This window comes from Crocodylus siamensis, chromosome 4, assembly GCF_052110815.1.
Source record: "Crocodylus siamensis isolate JL-2025a chromosome 4, ASM5211081v1, whole genome shotgun sequence".
Lineage (NCBI taxonomy): Eukaryota > Metazoa > Chordata > Crocodylia > Crocodylidae > Crocodylus > Crocodylus siamensis.
In genome coordinates this window covers 105,238,938-105,260,623 of record NC_143398.1, presented here as the reverse complement: position 1 = coordinate 105,260,623, position 21,686 = coordinate 105,238,938, and the positions used below count along the sequence as shown (strand labels likewise).

Sequence of the window (21,686 nt, the reverse complement as noted above, 5' to 3'; positions counted from 1 at the left end):
GAGGTCCTGCTGTAGCTAATCTATCTATGACATCAAAGAAGTGATTAAAAAGGAACATCAACACTTCCAGGATTATTGCTAGAAGTTCATTAGGCTAGTCTGCACTAGTGCTATTGGGATTCACTCCACTATTGTGTCTAATTATTCCTGATGGTTTATCCTTCCCATTATGAGCTTGTTTAGAAAAAAAGAGAGTGAGAGAGAAGGAAAGGGAGGGGGTGAGGAGAAGGGGAAGATTTGCTTAAATGGCTCACATCCTTGACAGCGCACAGACCTTAACTACAGAAAATAGCTGCTATGTTTCACTGATTGCATTATGTTGTTATAGCAACTGAAGTTTTTAAAATGATGAAAAGAAATGGATAGCGCATAAAAAGCTAAGTAATTAGACTCAATGGTGGAAACAGCCCCAACAGGAACAAAAACAGCACACAGAAAAAGGAGCACATCTCTTAACTTCTCGAGCACACTCTTTATTTCTTCTATTATTCCCTTTTCCATTGAGGCCCAGTTCAATTTCTTCTCCCTACACAAGAGAGAATCCAGATATTCAGGCCTCAGCTATGGATAGAGCATGTTGTCCTTGAGTCATGGCACTGCTAAGCATTCAAACTAATGTAGGCAAAACCTGCAGAGACCTATATCAGCTTGCACTCCAGGATATTCTTTTACAGTGCACAAAGAAGTGAACTATATCACTTCAGTAGTGCTATGGAGTTCACCAAATTCATCCCAGTCAAAAGCCTTTCTAGTTATTGTCCTGAGTGGCAATCCCCCAAGTTTCTTCCTGCTTCTTTTGTCTGAAAAACTAAATTATTATTATTATTTTTAACTAGGGAGTCCACTAATGCTGCATTAAAATCCAAATTGCCATAAGCCTCTCTCAGGTGAGTAATTTTACATGCTCAGATAGCCACACAGATTTCTGTGAGACTATTAATCTCAGACGCAGTCAGATGCTCCAACCAAGATCAGGGTCCCACTGTTTCAGGTACAAAACACATAGTGAGATGCTGTTCCTGTCCTGAAGCACATAAAGGGGGCAAAGAAATAGCTACCCTATTATGCAACTAGAAACGTTAGCTTCAGGAAGATTAACAGGTCACACAGGGAGTCAGAAAAAAGTGCTGAGAACTAGATACAATATTACCTCAAGTAACAGTTTTATTATGCAACTAGAGGCTTAAAGTAGTAGACTCTTATATTTACCAGATGCATTCCCTGTTCCATCAAGAGAACTGCATTTTAAATAAAGAAAATAATGGTATGTGCAAGAAGGACAACTAACATATCTGAAGGGAGATGTAGCAGTGTTGACAGGGTACTGCAAAAAGTATATTGGGCTGATAAAAATTAGTAATATTTCATCAATCTCCCATCTCCCTAAAAGCAATGCTTTAATTCCACATTTATGAGAATCTGAAATGTCTGTCCTTCACAACTTCACCCATTGCTATAAAGAAGAGACACACATTTTCTAATGATGACTGTGGTTAGTATTTACAATGAAAATTAAAGTCACTCAATGGAGTTTTCACAACAGATAAGGCATTGGCTGTTTTTTATTTAGCCCCCCCCCACACACACACACTGTAACTGAGATAGAAATATTTGCCCCTGTGATGGCCTCAGTTCCAGGCTAGTAATTCAGGATACTTTATTATTTTAAAATATTCATATTTTACACCATTTTTGGAGATCTTCAAGGGAGAAATCCTCTGGTAAGTTGCCAGCACAATGGGGTTGCAGCCAGTATGCACTAACTATTACATATAATCAAGATCATGTTAAATGATGGTCCTTTGCTACAGAAAGCTGGTAGGGCAGAACCAGCTGGTAAGGTTTAGCAGGGAATTAAAGTTTTCTACCATGAGGTGACAGACTGCATTATCATAGAGAAGTAAGGCTGGAAGGGACCTCTAGAGGTTATCTACTTTTACCTCCTGCCTGAGGCAGGAGCATCCCTATCCAAACGATCCTATACAATCCATAAGCTAAACTCTAAATAAGGTTAACTCTACATTAGCCTTGTCACAACATAGACTTAACACACTAACCTGCTATAGGTAAAGCAGGGGAACCACCACAGTAGACAATGTCCTGCTTCTATGAAATGTTATCAACATATGCTCAAGAGATCCCAGGTAGATCTTGTCCCATCCCCTGTGAAAGAGGAAGGCAAACAAAAGCCCCCCCAATCCACACCAATCTGACCAATCCACACCAATCTGTATTTCCTGACCCCAATTATGGTGTTCGGTTTGATCCTGAGCACAGCGGCAAGACCCTCTAGCCAGGAACCTCTGTCTTTGGTCCCAGAAAGAGCATTGGGACACCCCAGTCCCCAGCCTTGGCTGTAGCCAAGACTTAATGCCTCTGAAGAAGACTTAAAAACATCCTAACACATCTAGCAGAAAGATGGGAGCAGCAGGGACAACCAGAAAAGCTCAGAAGTCTGGGAAATACCCACAGTAGAACATAGGCGTAGCTATGGCTAGATCGTCCCCAACCAGTGGCTGTCTAACCTCGTCTTGAATACCTCCAGTGATGGAAAGTCCACAGCTTCCCTTGGCAGTCTATCCCACTGTGTCACTATTCTAAAAGTGAAGAAATTTTTCCAGATATCCGATCTCAACTTACTTTGCTGCAACTTAGAGCCATTGGTCTATGTCCTCCTCTCTGCAGCAAGACAGAAAAAGTACTTTCCCTCTTCTTCATGACAGCCCTTCAAGTATTTGAAGACTGCTATCATGTCCCCTCTGAAACATTTTGCAAGCTGAATATGCCTAGCTCCTTCAGCCTCTCCTATCATGTGAGGCATGAGAAAGGCTTGCAATGTGGTCAAAAGAAGAAAATCAAATAACCAGAGTTGAAATGAATGAACTGTGCTGAAAAGGAGAAATGGAGGTCAGGAGCATTATTATCCTTGGTTTAGAAATGGGACTGAGTGTGCAAAAAACTAGTCTGCTTGCATTTATGCAAGTGCTTAACCTTATGACTATGCATAGTTCTGCTGAGATGAACTGGCCCATTCTCAGTAGCACACTTCACTATCCATGCAAATATTTGCAGGATCAGAGCCTAAGTATCTCAAATCAACCAGCTGCCAACCTTTAAACACACAAGTGGTCTTGCTGAAATCAACTTCATTTCTTTCTGTGAAAGGTAATAACTACTGCCAACATTTGAGAACATTAGAGAAGTCAGAGAGGACAGCTCACAAGCTCAAAACTAGGAACCTGCTTAAATACCTTGTTATGCTCAGACCTATCTAAGAGATTAAGGGTAAGATTTTCAAAAGCGTCTGAGAGAGCTAGGGGCCCAACTCATATTGGAAAAAATCAGCTGACTTGCAGGCTTAAAGTTAGGCCTTTTGCTGAACTAAGGGCTTTTGAAAATCCAACCCTAAATGCAAGGTCACACTGGGATGCTTCCTTCTCAATGTTTTCCAGATAGCCAGCGGCTGTTCTTATTCTTGCTTCCCTTGGAGAGAGAATTTAGGCATTCAATCCCCAGCCTGCCTTACAATAAGACTAAAATGCAAGTACCTTTATGAGGTTTAGCAAGGACTGCTGAATGCCCTGCTTACCAGCAACCAGTGCAGCAGCTACCTGCCCCAGAGGCCACTGTCCTTGCTGCAGTCATGATAGCCCATTTATATGGCAGCCTTGAGAACAGACCTGTGTTACCAGCATGGGCAGCTCATGCTCCCATGCCTATATTAAACAGACAAGCCCATCAAGTGTCACAAGAGAGGGTTAATCTGTCCTCACACACTAAAAAAGAAACATGTCAAGCAGGATTTTTAACCTTTGGTCTCTATTGCTGTAGCTAGTACACCTTTCCCCAGGTATGCCACACTATTCTTTATTAATTACAGATCATTATAGACATTGGACTAAATCCTATTTCATCTATACATGGTAAGAGGGCTGCTGCCCTGGAAGGAAGGGGGCACGGACAACTCCCAGCGATGTTCATCAGAACTACCTGTGTGCAGCTGAGAGGAAGAATTAGGTCTATTTTCCAAGAGGTGATAAAAATGCTTAAATCAGTGTTTAAAGCTTGTAGGCTTTAAACACTGATTAGGAAGAGAAGGAGGAAGCCTCATGGTGCACAGGGAAAAGGCATAAAGCAGGAAGGTCAGAAATGCAAATCAGAGATGAGGTTCAGGCAGAAGGATGTTGGGTTATGTGTTAAAAAAGCAATGAAACAGACCAAATACTAAGGGCAGGAACAGCAGCTTGTGTGAACCGAGAGCACTTCACAGAGGCCAATTCCTACCAGCTGACAATCAGGGCCTAAGGCTTTAGGAGTGACAGCTTTTCATGAGCAGGACCTTCTCTCTCTAATGAAGCATGTCAAGTCCCATAAGAATCTAACAGAATGCAAATGTAACTCACTAGTCAGTATGCATCAATATGAGGTGGATGCATCATGTATATGAGCTTGTTACAGCTCCCACTATAAGGGTCTGGCTATACCCTGCTAGTCTAGTCGCAAAATGTCTTTGTGGATCCAGTGGAAACATACAGTTGATGTTTGTGATAACAAGAAATATGCATTAAAGACTACTTGGAGGACATTACAGTTGGTTTTTTGTTTGTTTTTTATTTACTGGCTAAAGACAGGACTTGGACTTTATATAAAATATAGTGGGCTGCATATTGAAGCAACACAGTCCCTCTCCTGCATAGTCAGGTATGTTGACAGGTTTAGTGGATTGTAATGGTCTTGTTACTTGGGGCCTGTTGAGAGTGCTACTGGCTGTCTCTGTTATCTCAAGCACTGGCTGCCTGTGGAAGGTGTTTTTGGAACTGAAAAGCAGGAATTCTATCTCTGTTATCAGATGCTTGTGGCTAGTCAATGTGTGTACAACAACATCAATACCAGCATCACATATTAAATACCAAAGGTGAAATACCAAGGGTGTTTTGTCATGGACTTCACCAGGGCCAAAATTTAATCCACAGTATATATGCCTATATAAATCAGCTTGTAAGATGTTGGGATCTGGAGTGTTTCTTCTTACATGCATGTACATAATGTGAAACAACAGGGTCCACATGGAAGCATCTGAACACCCTGCATTGCAAGTGCCTGCACATACACACACATAATTGGCTAGATGCTTAGCTATACCAAATTTATGTCACCCAAAATATAGCTGCGTAACTAGGGCAGGTGAGAGAGGTACCTGCTCCAGGTGCCAAGTTAGAAGGGGTGCTAAAATAGCCCCCCAACCCCATGGAGTCCATGCCCCAGCAGCATATCCATCAGGGCTGTGCGAAGCTTTGGTCCCTGATTCAATTCAGCGGAGATTCGGCCCGATTCAGTGGCCAAGTCTCCAAATCCAAGCTGAATCAGAGGACCCTTTAAACTCTCCGAATCAAATCGGAACCCTCCAAATCGATTCAGAAAGCTTTGGTGATTCAGACATAGATGCAGCTTTAAATGTTTTTTCTACGGTGGTACTGGGGTGAATGAAGAGTCACACAGGAGCACGGGGGGCTCCCCAGCATGCTCAGCAGCAGACCCAGAAGCACTTCCAGTTCACTTCCGGGTCTGCTGGGGAGCCCCTGCACTCCCCCGGCTTGGCAATTGGTGCCTCCTGGGTCGGCCGGCGGGGGGGAGGAGGAGCACCCAAGGTTCTCCTGCAGCTGACTGCTGAGCCAAAGAGGCACAAGGGGGCATGTTCCCCCAGCATGTTCCCCAGCAGACCCAGAAGTGGACCGGAAGAACTGCCGGTCCACTTCCGGTTTCACCACCGAGCACACGGAGGACCATCCCGCACTCCTGTGGGATGCTTCTTGCATCCCAACATCACCGCATTCACGAGCCATGCTGCTACCTCAAAGTATGAAGAAAAAACTTTTAAAGCTGTGTCCATGTCTGAAGTGCTAATCAAATCTTCAGCTTTAGATTCAGCCAAATCAAATCAGGGACAGTGATCCGAATCAATGACTCGAATCATTGTCCCTGATTTGGGTCGAATCCAAATCCGAATCAATAGGGCCCACTTCATACCCCCACAATATCCATACAGGGAACTCCAAAGGAGCCCCTGGCTGCTGCTGCTGTTTTAGAGAAACCTCTGGGGCAGGCAGAATATGGGGTGGCGGTGGCAGCAGCTCAGTTGGGGACTGTTTAGGAGCTCCCAGCATGGGTAAGACTGCTGCCTCCCCCACCTCTGTTCTTGCAATTGCGCACCCCTTCAGTCACCCCCACCAACCTTGGACCAGTGTCCTTCCCCACTCTTGGATCCATGCGCCCACCCTGTCCCCCCTGCTCTTGGAACCCATGTGCTCTTTCCCCCAAGCAGCTCTCAGAACCATTTCCCATCTCCCTCATCCCTGTTCTTGAAACCTTGTGTTCTCCCTCCCCCACCTCTTCCACAGGCCTTGGTCTGGGCACCAACTCTGCTTCTTATGCCACTGCCAAAATCCCCTGTATAAGAGCCAAATGCAGGTGTGCTCTTAAAATTAAGGAAACCTTTGCAATACAACAGAACAAGAGACTGGCCCAAGCTCTGTACCAAGTGAATGTGAATAACAAGTTAAACTTGCTCGTGTTCAGTTCTGTATCTTACAATACAGGCACATGATAGAACAGATCGATATTTGATAGCTGTTACTCTTTTTAATCAACAAGTGAATTACCTGCTGGTGAAGACTGCCAGTGACTGGGCCAATTTCTAATCACTTATTAGGTACCTAAGTGAGATCCCTGCTTGAATCCCTGAAATCAGCTAATACAAAAGGTGTATGCAGTCTCTTCCTGCTTGCTGCATTTTGTGATTTAGTCTTAGGGCTAAGATGATGGCCCATTGCAAAAGCAGGCATGAGAACTTTTTTCCAGGAACTATGGTGGAATGGGATTACCCTGAGGTTCCTAATAGGTGGAGTAGGATCTGGCCCTATATGTCTATGGAACATTTACAGTAAGCTTGTCTCTCTTAAAAAGACAGTGGCTACCATATAGCAACTCAAGATTGGGGAATGTAGACTGTGAGGGTAGATCTTTGAGGCCAGATATAGAAGAAAACAGGGAAGAAAAACGATTGCATCCTTCTTTTGGAGGTGGAGGGGTATGACCTCTGCTCTGATTCTCTTTTAAATAGTCCTGTCTAAGCAAAGGCATTACCATGTTTTGGTTTTAGAACATTGTTATGAGGTTTGGGAGGTTTTTTTCCTGGGTTTTGTTTTGTTTTTTAACTATAAAGTCACAAAGGGCATCTCCTCCCTGCCCTCCTTTCAATCACTTCTTCCTGCCATGCTCTGCTACGCTAGAGTTGGCAGCATGTGAAATTATACCTCCTGCTGCTATTACTGCTGGCCCAGGCCTGTGTGTCATTCACTCATGAACACACACATTCTCTCACTCGCGTATATCCATAATTTATTCATCCCAAGAAGCATTTGTGCCTCTGTTCTATATTTAAGTTGTTGTTTCTTTTTTTCCCCTCCCGTAATCTTCAGAAATATGTAACCAAGTGAGGATTTATACATAGAAAAGTGCACAATGTCAAAAGGTGCAGAGGGGTTATATACCTGGTGGCTATTTTGCTCCCTGCCTCTGAGTCTGTCCATCTGTCTGACCCCTAACTGTCATGGTACTGGAATATTTTAAAATAGAAACTTCCTTTCTCCAGAAGCAGCTTCCTGGCCTAAAGCAGTTGAACTCAAAGATGGTTTTTTTGTAAGGATAAGGAATGCCTTCTTAGACATCTCTTGGCGGTGAACAGATCTAGTTGGAAAAGAGATCTCCCTCCCATGAACATTTCTGAAGATTTCAAAAAATGTTCCTGTCCCAGTATGGGACAAAATCAAAATCTCCAAAAGGGAGGGGGGAAATTGTGGAAGTTAATCACAATATCAATATATTTTGATAAACTTTAAATGTATTTTCATATAATTAGAATACATGTTGAAATGAAAAGCCACTGCAAACAGGGAAACGAGATGGGTTTATGTAAAAAATATCAAAGTAAACCAGTTTTGAACTTTATATATTATATATATAGAGAGAGAGTGGGAAATTAAGTCAAAAGCAAATATTTCCCACCAAAAAGTGTTGGTTATAACCTGGAAAGACATGTCACTGAAATGTTCTGGCCAGTTCACAAGTCATGGCATGGTACAGTACTTACTCTTTGGGCTATCTCAGGGGATTTCTGGGAAGGCTGTTAACATCAAACACCAGTAGGTGGCTCTCTTTTAAAAAAAACAAAACAGTTCCAAAGAGCCATAGGACTTTGCATGGAAGCTTTGCAGAGTCCTGCTGCTTCTGGGAATGTGACTGTGAGGATTAACAATAGTTTTAAAGGTCTGTTCATTTCTGAAGGGTTACAAAGCTACTCACAGCAACAATGTAAAAATACACACAAGCAACTGTAGACCAAAGTCCTGCAGTGTCAGTGCCACAGCCTGCCAATCTCATCAACCTTTCACATACATGTTTTCCATTAGATAAGAGAGAAATTCTTCCCATATCACAGAGCATGCTTCTGCTTTCTCATTTACTAATAAAGGGCATGATTCTACTTTACTAGAAAGCCACTTTGTAATGCTCTGGCACTGTAAAAGTGCATTATGTAGGAGTAAGATGCCATGTTAATGCTTCTTTACTCTGCAAGAACACTCAACACTAGTCACTAGTGTAAATGACAATTAAATCCAAAATATGTAGAGGCAAAACTTTTGCTCATGCCAATATTACCAATCTTTCAAAACTTGGACATAACATTTCCATCCCCTAAAGATTCATCTCTTTGTACAGCCATGGGCAACTGCAACTTCTCTTTAAAAGAAAACCAGACAAAACTTTCTTTTTCTGTGGAATGAAGGACAATCATGAATCCAATTTAAGGTTTTATCCCAGAAGATCCTGTTGACTTTAAAGGTCCTCAGTTATTACTCATCTAATGAATTGCCAGGTCATATTATATCTAACATTTGACTAAAATATATAATATGACACTGTCCATAACATTTGTCAGGTTAATCCATTGGTCATCTTCTCGCCAACAGTGCACTTTACCACACACCAGGCTAACATGTGCACACTTAAAAATGAGGCAAATAAATGATCTGCCCAATTTTGAATTAATACAATTTAATTTTAGACTCATTCACAGTCCTGTATATTTGGCCACTGTCCCCCGCTAAAGCGTATCTTGAACTTGCAGTCTACTCTTTCTAAGGGAAAAGTTGTTAGCAAAATTCAGACAACATGCTACAGGTAAACTGGACAATGTGGAAAGCTACACACACTGTTTTATACCAGCTGAATATCTGGCTTAGATCTGGCCATTCCAAAAGGCCCTAAGTAAGTTGACTTTCTTCTCACAAATGCATTCACTGGTGGGAACTTCCTCATGCAAGACTTGCTCCTTCCTTTTTTCCTGTGACGCTGGCCCATGTCCCCCTTTTCCATTCTCCTTGTCAGAAGCTCCACCTCCAGCAGCTCTGCTAATGCCTCTCAAGGTTACTTTGCCTATTTTCACTTCTATTTTAACTTCATACACGCTGACTTTGGCTACCACTTCTATATTGAGTGTTCAACCTTTGCCTCACCTTCTCTGACCTCTTCTTCCCCATCTTCTCTCTCTTTTACCTCCCTGACACATCACCACCATACTCCCATGTCATGCAAACCAGAAGACAATTTGGTGCACCTTTTCTCCGTAGCTATTCGCCACTCTTGAGAATCCCACTGTCCTCCATATCATAAAAAATCAGAATCTTCATCTTCCCCTTCTCTTTATCCACAAAATATGATCCATTCCTGTTTTTATATCGTTGTTCATAATACCCACAATGGCAGTTCTTTTCCTAAAGCAACTAGTTTCCACTCTGACTTTTTTCAAATCCTCTCTCAAAATATGCTTCTTCTGTGAAGCCAACCAACCCATAAACAAAGGTGTGTTATATATATATATTTTAGTGAAACTATACTGCACAGTTCTGTGATCTTTCAGTCATCTGCAAGTATTTGGTGTGTCTTTAGATAAAGCCCTATGTACCTAAATTGTTTGGTTCCTCTATGCAGGGTTTAAGTTCCTTGAGGCAAGAACCATCTCATCTGTTCTGTACATATTTTCTATACCCCACAAATAATCTCCACAGCACAAAGATTCAAAGATATAGATAGATACGGATTAAAGACAAATCTGCCATGAAGTATGTTCTAAATAGAAAAGCTTTAACTTTATCTTGACATTATTGAAGGGATGGAATTAAGAGAATTCCCAGCTGAATTAGTATAATAAAGATGCTATAATTATTCAGCTATTTACAAGCCTACTTCTGCTCTACAGTTCCTAAAACAGAATGACATCTTGTAACTGGCATCAGGTGGGGAATCTTGAGTACTCAGGCTTTGAGTCTGTGCATGTGACAATAGGTGCTGAAAAGACACTGTCGGTGAATGACACCCTTTCTTTAGCTACAGAACAAGAACAGCAGTGGCAGCTTCTGTACACCACTCTGTTCATTCTGGTTTGGGTGGATCAATTCTATGAAAGAGAAATTCAGTCTTCATAGTCCACTCATTTGTCTTTTAGCTGAGGTCACCTAAAATTTGCAAAGTAGTTCCAAATGTGGTGACGGCTTTTATTACTACCAGTGAAAACATCACGGAATACCATGGAATAGGATCACATCAGCTGTCTAATAGGTGGAAGATAATCTGGCCTATACTATTGTTGTTCTTGACTAATAGTGAGGGCTGGACAGATTTTGATGTTCTTCCATCTTTGTATTTTTTTCATGATTTGGAAAGAGAAATGGATCTTGACATATCTCTCCAAAACTCTTAGGGTTCCTATAAACAAGCAGGGAGCCTGCTCCAACATGCTGTAATTCCAACGCGTCGGGGTGTGGAAATTAATACGCTCCAGCAGCCTCCAGTTTCACGTATATCAGCATCGCCACACTGAAAAATGGCAGCCGGGTGGTTTAAATTAAAGGTTGTTCAATGAACTTTAGTTCAAAGCACCCCGCCACCATTTTTTTAGCACGGGGATGATGATACATGTGACACTCAGGTGCTTTTAATTAGTGCTGCTCTTGAAGCTGCACTAATTAAAGCACCTCCCCTCCCCCTGCCTCCTGGAACACTGTATAAACATCCTTAGTTCCCCAGTTTTGCTCCATCTAACTATTTTTGGTACTTAGATGGCTCCTGCTTCTGTAGAATATGAGCTCCACATAAGCCCCAGACAATCTTTACAATAGTTCCTGGCAACATTCCAAGAAAGTAAAGATGGACGATTATCTTCCTTTTACAGATGGGGAGTTAAGATCCAGAGAGGATGAGTGTCTTGCAAAGCCACACAGGGAATCTGTGGCACAGCAAAGAATTGAATCCAGGGGTGTACAGTTCCAAGCTGATGCACTGACGACTAGATCATCCTTCCTATCCAAGTGTTTTTTGGACAGACTTTCAGGGAGAGTACACCACTGTTGGTTCAGACTACAGAGAGCCTACTACTCAGGGTGACTATATGGGACAATGTGAAATCTGGGATGCTGCCTGCCTACCCCTCCCTACCCCCTCTGCTGCAGGGAGTCAATAGCTCATTTAAGTCTTTACTTCACAGGTGTTAACAATCACCTATGAAGTAACAATTAGTGTTAATAGGGTGTCCTACTTCACAGTTCCTTCTGCTCTGCCTCTTTGCTCCACTGTGCCTCCAGGCCCAGGGTGCTTGTTTTCATTTCCACCAGCCAGCTGGGACCAGCCTCCAAAATCTGGGACTGTCCCGGCCAATCCGGAACATATGGTCAGCCTACTACTACTGAACCGTATGGTCTAAATCAGCAGTTCCCAAACTCTGACAGATTGTGCACCACCAATTTAAATGGATACAACCTTAAGTACTACCAGCAAATTTTTCTCAAACAAAGTAATTATAATACATCTGTTAATGCGTCCCACTGACAGGTTGTCTGCGTACCACTGGTTTATGAGTTGCAACTTCATTCAAATGTAAGAGTCCATGCTGCTCCTCACCCTCAACCCGCACTGAGGTGCAAAGACACTGCTCACCTGGTGGGTGCATGCTTCTGCTCCTCCTCTTCATCAGTGTCACTGCTGATGGTGATGACACTGACTGCAGGGCTGGGTGTGTCTGGGATGATTATTGTCTGCCGCTGCCGCTCCCGGGTGGTGCTGGAAGCCACATCACCCCACCCACACGTGACAGAAGTGCTGCAGGCAGGGCTGTTGTGCACCATGGCACAGCGAGGGGGGGTGTTCTCCTTCACTCGTTTCGATCGCTGAGGAGAGCTAATGGACTGGGACGATGACACCTCGTAGGTGGATGCATTTCTGAAAGCAAAAAAGACAACCAGCTGGTGAAACCTCGGATCACCCCACTGCCACAATGTCACTGACTTTGGATCGTTCAGTCTCTCTTGCTCTGAGGCTTGTGGGGCTCAGATAACTGCACTTCTCTGAAGAGGGGAGTATCTCATATCATTCATCATTACAGCTGGCTGAAAACTATTTCTCTCCCACCCGCATTTGGGGGAGAATGTTGATTAAATGGGCAGAAACTCAACAGGAAACAAATAAATTCTGCCCCAAACTGCACTACTGCCATTTGGAAAACTGCTACGGTATCTCATGGGTATCCCTCACCCTGCAGTATCCTGGGAGATGCAGGCCAGCCAGAGAGGCCAGCATACACAGAAGAATGGGAGTTCCAGCCTGAGTGCCTCATGCTCCACATTCTCTTCTACATGCTGAGCTCGCTGGTTAAACTACACTTCACAGGCTACACTGGGGCCAGGTTCTCAGCCAAAATATTTTGACTCTTCACAAAGAATCAAAAGGTAGTACTGAGAGCAGACATCTTTCGTTATGTTGTTTAGTTGGAAATGAAATATTAAGAAAGAACTGATTTTTTTTTTCAACACAATGGAGCAAAACAGAGGTGTTCCAGATGGAAACCCACTGAGTTCCTTTTGGTTCTGATGTGAGCAGCAAAGCTGGGGGGGTGTCTGTGTGAAAGGGGAAGTAAATGGGAACAGCTGCCATCAGCAGAGGAGAAAAACATCCTCAAGTCCTTCTTTTTCTGCCTTCCTGCTTCAGTCTTCTTCACAGACAGTAGAATGGGGATTGATTTGGATCAGTTGCCTAAACATGGCACCTACCCATCAAAGGGTGAATGCAACAGAGAGCACTTGAATGAAAAAGGAGTGCACATTCACTAGTACCCATATCATTATTTTCTAAAGCCTTTTCATTTTTATTTAAATTTGCTCAGAACAGAACATTTTCAGATTAAAAATAAAAAAAAAGCAAAGGTGCTAGTTCTGTTTTGCAGGCAAGTTTTGTTTGCATTTTTGGTTTGGCCTAAAAGCTAGCAAAAGGAATAGGTAACGTATTCAAAGGCAGGAATTATGGACATATCACAGCACACTGACTTACACAGGGTCTTTTGCATAACAAATGACTGCACCGTAGCATTTGCAGTGCTTTTTGAATACCAATGAGAAACACGGAGTACCCTTCTCTCAAAAGGAGCACGTTCCTCATTTGGATACAAAAGCATCGCAAATAATGGAAAAATGTAGGACCATGGAAAGCAGCCGCTCTGAAAGCAGCCAATTCCTTTTCTGTCGCAGACACCCTGCATGCAGGGTGGGCTAGGAAGGGAAGGCAGAGAGACTCTGCATGTCCAAATGCACTGTGATATGTTCCCTATTTTACTGGCTTGCTGGGTTGTAACTGCCTCTGTTCTGCATTATGAATCGGCCAAGGAAGCTGGAACCAGCCCAAAGTAAATGAAACATTAGACATAAGAAAGCAGATAAATAGGAAGGATTTTAAGCAAGTGGCATCTTAACCAGAGTTGTACTGATTGTGAATTCAGCGCAGCTCCCTTGGCCCCAATCAGGTCACCCAGGGAAACAGGAAGCCCTTCTATTCTTTCCCCTTCCATACATCCACCCCATTTTAGGTCCCCTTTTCCTCCCCAAACTCTGAAACTGAAGGTGCTACCCTGAAGACCTCAGGGCTCTGCCCCTTGACAAGGTAAGCACAAGCAGCAGCCATGCACATTTGTCGCAAACACCCCCACTCATCAGCATGCCTCCCCCTTTCCCTGCAGAGATGAGTAAGGGGGTAACCACATCCTGCATTTTGGTCATGTAACTATATATTATGGGCTAAAACTGAACCCGCCTGCTACTGCAAAGCAAAATGGCCATAAAGCTGATGGATTCAACCATTTAGGAACTTTCTCATATACAAGAATCTTTGGATAACACAGACTTTCTATAATGACTCCTACGCCACCTCCCACTTCAGATCCTGATGCAGGTGGTATTCTTATGCCTCCACGATTCCCAGCTGTCAGAATGGTCCCTTGGGACATGCATAGCTAGCATAAGCTGGGTGTACAAACAAGGTGACCACTCTAATTATGCCAGAGACTGGGCTATTTCTAGAATGGGGAGGACAGAAAGGTGGTACAAAGTTACATTTGCTCCCTGTACTGCAGTGAGTGTTATTCCTGGACCACAGACTCTATGTGCATGCAGTCATCTGGTTGCTTTTGCACAGACACATTCTAGGTGCATATCTGAGGTGTGTATTGCTGAGAATCTGCCCCTTGAGCCAATGACAATGGTGAGGAAAAGTGACCATTCGATGGAATGTCTTTGCAACCAGATGGGAGGAAGAAGTCAGGCCATTTCTTTGCAGAAATTTTGAGACTGGAAGGTACTGGTGCAGTATGTTAGAACAGAATGCAGTTTCTTTTTTAGTTATGCTAAACACCGCACTGTTACATAATATATATTAGATGTAATGTATTAAACTCACAGGGTCTGTCACCACTCTCTTTAACCTTGCCCAGTCATTTCCACCTGTGCACACTGAGTGCAAATTGTGCATAAAACACAGAAAACCATAATTGTATGCTCCTTTTGCAGTGGTGTAAAATAAGTGCACAAGCACATGATAGCAGAGAACCAGGTCCACAATACCAATATATTATAAAAAAATAACCCCAGGCACCAAGATGACAATCTAGAATTTCACAGGCCATGGAATAAACTAGTCTGCACCTGGGAATGTCAATAAGCAATTCTTCTATCCATATACCAGCCGTGTTTGCATTTCAGTGCTGCCCCCACAGTCCCCACAAATCCAGCAACAACAACAAAAAACACCAGAAAAAAATGTATAGACAACAAGGAGCATGCGTGAGCTGGGAGCAGGGGACAGGTAACAAGATTTTTGATTGGCAGTAATTTGTGGAGACTCATGTAAGTCATTTGTGGCTCTATCACTCACAAGTGATATGGTCATCCCAAATGCATGGCATTAAAATTTTATGCCACCCAATGCCATCATACAGTTATATTTATACCTATTCTATTCTATATATATTCACTGAAGTGGAAGCAGTAGGGCTTTTAAGTGGTTCAATATCCACTAATTCTGCCAAGACATCACTTTACTAGATTTAAACAGGCACAGTTTCACAGACTTCTGTTCAAGTGACTTTGCCTTTCTTGGGGGAAGCAGAGTGGTACCCTATTACAGAGCGGAGAGAGAAAGATTCACAGCATGATGGTCCTGATTTTCCTCCCTCTGACATAGGTTCAGCTCCACCTACTTCTGATTTACACAAGTGAACAAGGGAGAAGAATCAGGCCAGCTCTACATGGTAAACTTCCAGTGCCTGCCAATGGTACCCTTGAGTATGCTGTGCTGCTTCATGCAGACTGGAAACAACCATGCAGCACCAGAAGCTGATTAGCATGGGAGGTGGGCTAATTGGCACTGTCACTCTGCAGCACTAATTAGCCCACCTGGATGCTACTCCAGCATGGCCTGCTTGAGACCTTCACTATCAGGCACGATAAAGTTGGCTGTGTAGATATGGTTTTAAGCCCTCTAACTGGAAAAAGTACTTCGTTCCCAGTCCTGATTCACCTCCTAGCATTTTTGCCATCGCCATACATATACGCACAAGCATTTGACAGCACTGAATTTGAACTGGGGTGGGGGGTCTTTAGGTTTCCACTAGGTTCTTCCCCACTTACCTTGTAGATGACTGGTGTTGTTTATTCTTCCGGGAGGAAGTGGTGCTGGTTGGCTGTTGCCTCATGACGTGAGCCACACCCACATTCAACGGCTGAGCTGCTGGAAGGGTCACATGACTAGCTAAAAGCGCAGGCTGTTGCATGATGGGATTATAATGGCTACCATGAGCATGTGTGTTTCTGCAAGAGGGAGGAAAAGAGGGAGGAGAGAGCTGCCTTTAAAATGTTTGTGTATCCACTGGCTGCCACCATCCTCAAATGTACCCAGTTAAAGGAGATTTCAGGCATTTCCAGCCCTGGCATCATATTTTGGCTGTTTGTTTTTTTACCTTGTGAAGGCCGTTTCCTTTGCTTTATTTTCTTTTCTGGATAGGAAGAAGTGGGGAAAGGTTGAGGAAGATGGATGTACCATACATATTTTGAACCCATGTCCTGCTTGAGCCACTCAGTTCAATTGAATTCATTGCCTGAAGGGAGCACTCAAGAGTGATATAGGTCTCTTCTCCTCCCTAGATCTAAACACTGATTCAATAATTCTCATACTCTCTCCCTGCCTGGAGAACAAGGGACTGAGCTTGGGACCAGCAACATAGCATCAATGGGCACAAACTGTGATACCATCTCTACTGCGCAGTAGTAACACGCTACTGCACAGCAGGGTTGGAAACAAACCATGCAGCACCAGGACTCTGCAGTACCGGCAGTTACTGCACAGTCACCTAGTACTAAGTCATTTAGTAGTTTTAGCACTTTATTACTAAAGCAAGTACTAAATGACTGAGTAGTAACAACTGTGCAGGTGGACGTGTGTGTAGATGTGCCGTCAGCATAAGCCACTGTCATCTGTACCTCGAAACAGACACAGGCACACAGATACACACACACACTCATTGTTCTTTGACCACTTTGACAGTGTTTTCTTTTTTGATAGCTGTTTGGTACCTAAGTATCTACCCCACACAACCTGATAACCATCTCTTCTTTGGGAAGACTTTCATGCCTTTTTCTGATGTGACTAAATACCCCTGGTGCACATGACAATTATGGAGCAATTCATGTATTAATTGTACCACAAATAGTAACAGTGCTATATGACCAGCCAATTTATGGCACCATAAGTGGCAAACCAGCCATAAAGATATTCCATAAAATATCCAGCATCAGCATGGACATGGGGGTCAGCATAGGAACTGGGAGAGCCCTAGTCCAGATGCCAAATATCAGCTGCTGGAAAAGCAGGTTGCAGGGTTCCCTGATGGCGAGGGGAAGAGAGGGGGAGCCAAGGCTCTAGCCAGCAGGAACCTGGCAACCCTCATGCCCCTGTGGGGGTTACAGGGCAAAGCATTTTAAAATGCTGGTTTGTGGATAGATGAGCTGAACACATGGTTTTTAGGTGTCTTGGAACACAGGGACCCTGGATGGGGGAAAGGCTCCCCAGTCATGGGTTTCCGGTGTCCACGACTTCTCAAAGCCATGCATGCAGTTGGGGTGTCCTGGGACCAGGCCTGACAATCAGCAGATTGTCCGACCTGGTCCCAACAGCTCAGGGTGTCAAACTGGAGATGCGACTCTTGGGGCTTAGAGCTGGGCCAGCAGTCAGCAGATTGTTGGACCTGCTATGGACAGCCCCAGGTCTCAAACCAGAGTCAGGACTGTTGTGGCTGGATCTTATAATAAGCTGATTATTGGAGCTGGCCCACACAGCTCTAGGGTGGAACTTGCTGGGGGTGGGGACAGCCCTGGATCTGGGACAAAACCACTCTGTCTGATCTGCAGGACTAGACTGGAGGCAGCTCAGCAGTGGCACACTTGGGACTGGAGAAATATTATGCCTCATGCACATCTAGCAAGGCAGATGGCACGTTGTTTGGGATGGGCCATAACATTTCTCCAACCCCAATTGTGCCATTGTGTTAACCTCTGCCAGAGGCCTTACAAACACAAACTTGGGGAACTCCGAGCCTGTACTGAAGACTTCAAGTCCCAAGCAATAGTGACGATTGTTAAGATCAAAGTATAACACAGGTCACCATGCTTTATGCTAAAACAGCATTTCCCAACCGGTGTACTACAGCATTTTGGGCTGGAGCCACACCCCCCACCTGCTCCTGCTGCTGCGGACAAAGACAGACAGGGAGTATGGCTCCAGCCCTCCATGTCGGCATCCAGCTGGCCATGCGCTACCACTGTCCACGCTCCCTGAACGGCTGCACACCAATTCCCTCCCTCCCCTTCCACTCCATGTCCGGTGTGCCACAGTGCTTTTTTATTTAGGTAAGTGTGCCGTGGGGTGAAAAAAGTTGGGAAATGCTGTGCTAAGATACTAACCCACAGGGGACAAGCAATGCCCCGTGGATCACCTGGTTATGGCCCAGACCACCAGACCACTCTTCCAGCTAAAGTTCAGTACAGAGATGATTTCTACAGTCTCCAGAGAAGAGAGGAGACAGCCTGATGATGCAACATCATTTGCCCACAAATTGTTCAGCTGAGAAACCATCTTGGGGGAAAAAAATGATGTTCTGACCCAATATTGATGTCTTATTTTCTGGCACAAGCCACAACATTGTTGCTTTTGGCTTTCTTTTAAAAATCAACATGGGGAAAGTGACAATGATTAAGTTTCATCAAGGATGACCAAGAGCACACAGTTTCAATGTGCCTGAAAATGCTCTGACTGTGACTGTCCACACAAAGGCCACAGACATTACGCATTCAATATTCACACATATACACAATCTGAGATATCAGCAAACCTTCAGACATATATTCAAACCTTCTCACATATATTCAAACAAATCCTTCAGAGGTTTCCTGTTTACCTCCAGTCTGCCAGTGGCTGGGTTCCTGCCATGGATTCTGGGATGACGGTTGCATGTTGGACTGAAGTGTGGGTAGCTACTCCCGTCAGTTGCTGCCAGGCTGGAGGGAGCAGGATCTGCTGAGTACCACTAGGCCAGGCCTGCTGTTGAACAGAGGAGAAATTTGTTCTTAACATGAATCACCATACAATGCTGGTCCACATTAAGGCAGACTTTAAATAGGAATACCTGGCTCTTGCATAATACTTTTCATTCGAAGTTCGCAAATGCCTTTGGAAACTATAGCAAAATAATGATCAAGATAGATGAAGAGAGAAGCAGAAGAAAAATTCCTGATAATGCATTCAAAGGGATGCAGCCATAGCACAGTTAGGCTCAGGAAAAAATAAAATGAGAGCTGGCCTGACCTTCAACCCAAATATCAAATGGAACTGGATCTTTTTATTTTAGTCCTTATATGCCAGGTGGGTTCAGCAGTCTCACCATGCTTTCTCCTACCACTTGCATTTCTGAAAAGGCAGAAGAGTTGTATCTTGGTCCCTCAGCAGTTGTGGCTTATATTACAAGTGGAGGGTGTCCTTACATTTCATTCATTTCAAGGCCTCCTAAAGGTGCAGTCAAACATACCCAAGAAACCTCTGAGCTGGGAAAGCCCAAAGGCCAGCAGAGAGACTGCCAACTCAGAAATATTTCCTTCTTTGCTACACCAGCAGAATGTTATTAGAACATAGGAGCTCTTGGAAGTCAGGCAAGGGAATAGGTGGGTTGTGAATCCTAATAAGGGAAGGAAGAAAGGTTTAAGGTTAAAAAAAAGATTAGGAATCTTGAAAAGGAGGAGGTGAGAGAAAGAGAAGAGGCAGCAGGAGGGTGGGAGATGACAGGGGAATGGAAAGATGAGCTCAGAGGGAGGGTGGGAGGGAGATGACATGGAAAAATGGGCTCAGAGGGCAGAAGAAAGGAAGGAAAGAAGGACTTTGATTTTTTAACTACTTTATTCAGGGGTTTGGGGTAGAAAAAGTTGGCCCCTCCGGGGTCCAGGTCCAATATACAAAGCAAAGACAAACAAATTACCATCAAAACAAGAGCATCATGTCATTACATTCATAACACTACACCGTGACAGTCACCTTTGCAGTATCACATCATGCCTAACATGCCGTTATGCAGTCAGGACACCAGCCACATGGTCATATAGACCAAAGCCCTCTATGAACAAACGATTCTTACCCTGCTCTATCCAATCATACATGTGACAACACCTTCAACTTCCCACACAGAAAAAAGCAGCCTGGTGAAGGCCCGGAGCACAGCATGAGCTGGGAGTCGCAGTCTGATACTGAGCCTGCCTGGTTGCCCTGACCGGGCATGGCACCAGAGCATGTACTGAAGATGGCCATCCTCCACGTGGCACAGCACTCCCTTGAGGGCCCAGGGTGCCTCAAAGGTGGACACTGCCTGCCAGAGCACAGCATGCTCAAACTCCAGTGAGAGGCATGCCCGCAGAAGGAGACTGAAAAGCCACAGGGTATCATCTGAGCCGGTCCTGGCAAGCTGGCTGTGGTGGCTCTTGAGGACAGCCATCTTGGCCTGACCCAGCAGAAAGTTGGCCAGGCAGACAGCGCCCCACTCGGCCGCCTGGTACAGGTAGGAGCACATGTAGGTGGTCACCCAGAGGCTCCTGCGCAGCACCCGCAGTGGCAGCTCAAGGGTGATGAAGAGCAGCCTCAGGTGGGGACAGTTGAGGAAGGCGTGAAAGAGGTTCTTCTCAATGCCTCTGGGGCAGAAGGGGCAGGCCATCGAGGCAGCTGAGTCAAACTGGGAAGCAAACGTGCCAGTGGCTAGGAGGTCGCCAGACTTCTTGGTGGTTGTTGGCTTATACAATGAGTGCCGAGCCAGGTGAGCCGGTGGGGAATCTGGCGGCCCCAGGCACCATCGCCACAGTGTATCAGGGTGGCCTGCCAGCACCTGGGCATGGCAGACGTGAACCACCCAGGCATACAGGCTTCTACGTGGCAGAGAAGCAAAGGGACAACTCGTGTCACTGTCGGGAAGCAGGGGAAGTGTCAGCAGGGTGCCAGCTCACTGGCCACGGCCAGGGCAACAGGAAGGAAGGAAGGGTCTAGTCAGGTTAGGAGTCAGGAAAGAGAAAGCTGTGATGTGGAACAGGACATTTAGACAGGCTTCTCTGTACCAAATATATATAACCGGTCACTAATTCCAATTGGGTCATCTCCGAAGCACTGGATAAATCTATGAGATGTACAAACTAAATTGATTTAGATGCTACCAGAGGGAATCAGCTCTCTAATCCTAACACACATGTGAGACTGAGGCCACAACTTTACTTCAGTATGTTACACTTTATTCCACTGGTTGCCTTGCTGACATCCTGGGACTTTTTTGCAGTGATGTGCTTTTCAGTATCAGAATCTGTCCTTGAATTCACTTCAGTCAGGTCAGCCTTAATACACACAAGTCGCATAAGGGAAAGCAGCTGGTTACTTTTCACAAATACAAGGGAACCCAGTAACAAGTTCTAAGGCCCAAAAGATGTAATGCTCATGTTGGCAAATTGATTTTGAAACAAACAGATTTAAGGAGCCAAGCTCCATTTTCACCAACACCTTCAAAGCGTGTGTCTTTGAAAATGAGAACAATGCTAGGGCCCATCTATATTACAACATATGCACAGAAATCAGAACTTTATTTAAAAATTGTTTTGAAGCATGATCCTAGCAACTTTCATTTTTCACTTAGACTGACAGGAAATGCTTTATCCAAAAAAAGAGCTAGCCACTAT

The 21,686-nt window shown here is 44.3% G+C and overlaps 1 protein-coding gene across 2 annotated transcripts in view; it reads right to left on the bottom strand.

The window, feature by feature from the left end:
* HIPK2 (homeodomain interacting protein kinase 2) overlaps window positions 1-21,686 on the bottom strand; it is a 206,435-nt gene that overhangs the window by 15,392 nt on the left and 169,357 nt on the right. For both annotated transcript variants that reach the window (XM_090043257.1, XM_090043258.1), the window contains exons 10-12: window positions 18,887-19,029; window positions 16,065-16,244; window positions 12,052-12,333 (exon numbers count right to left, since the gene is read on the bottom strand). In XM_090043257.1, the coding sequence (XP_089899383.1) occupies window positions 12,052-12,333; window positions 16,065-16,244; window positions 18,887-19,029 (605 nt within the window). The remainder of the gene's footprint in view (window positions 1-12,051; window positions 12,334-16,064; window positions 16,245-18,886; window positions 19,030-21,686) is intronic.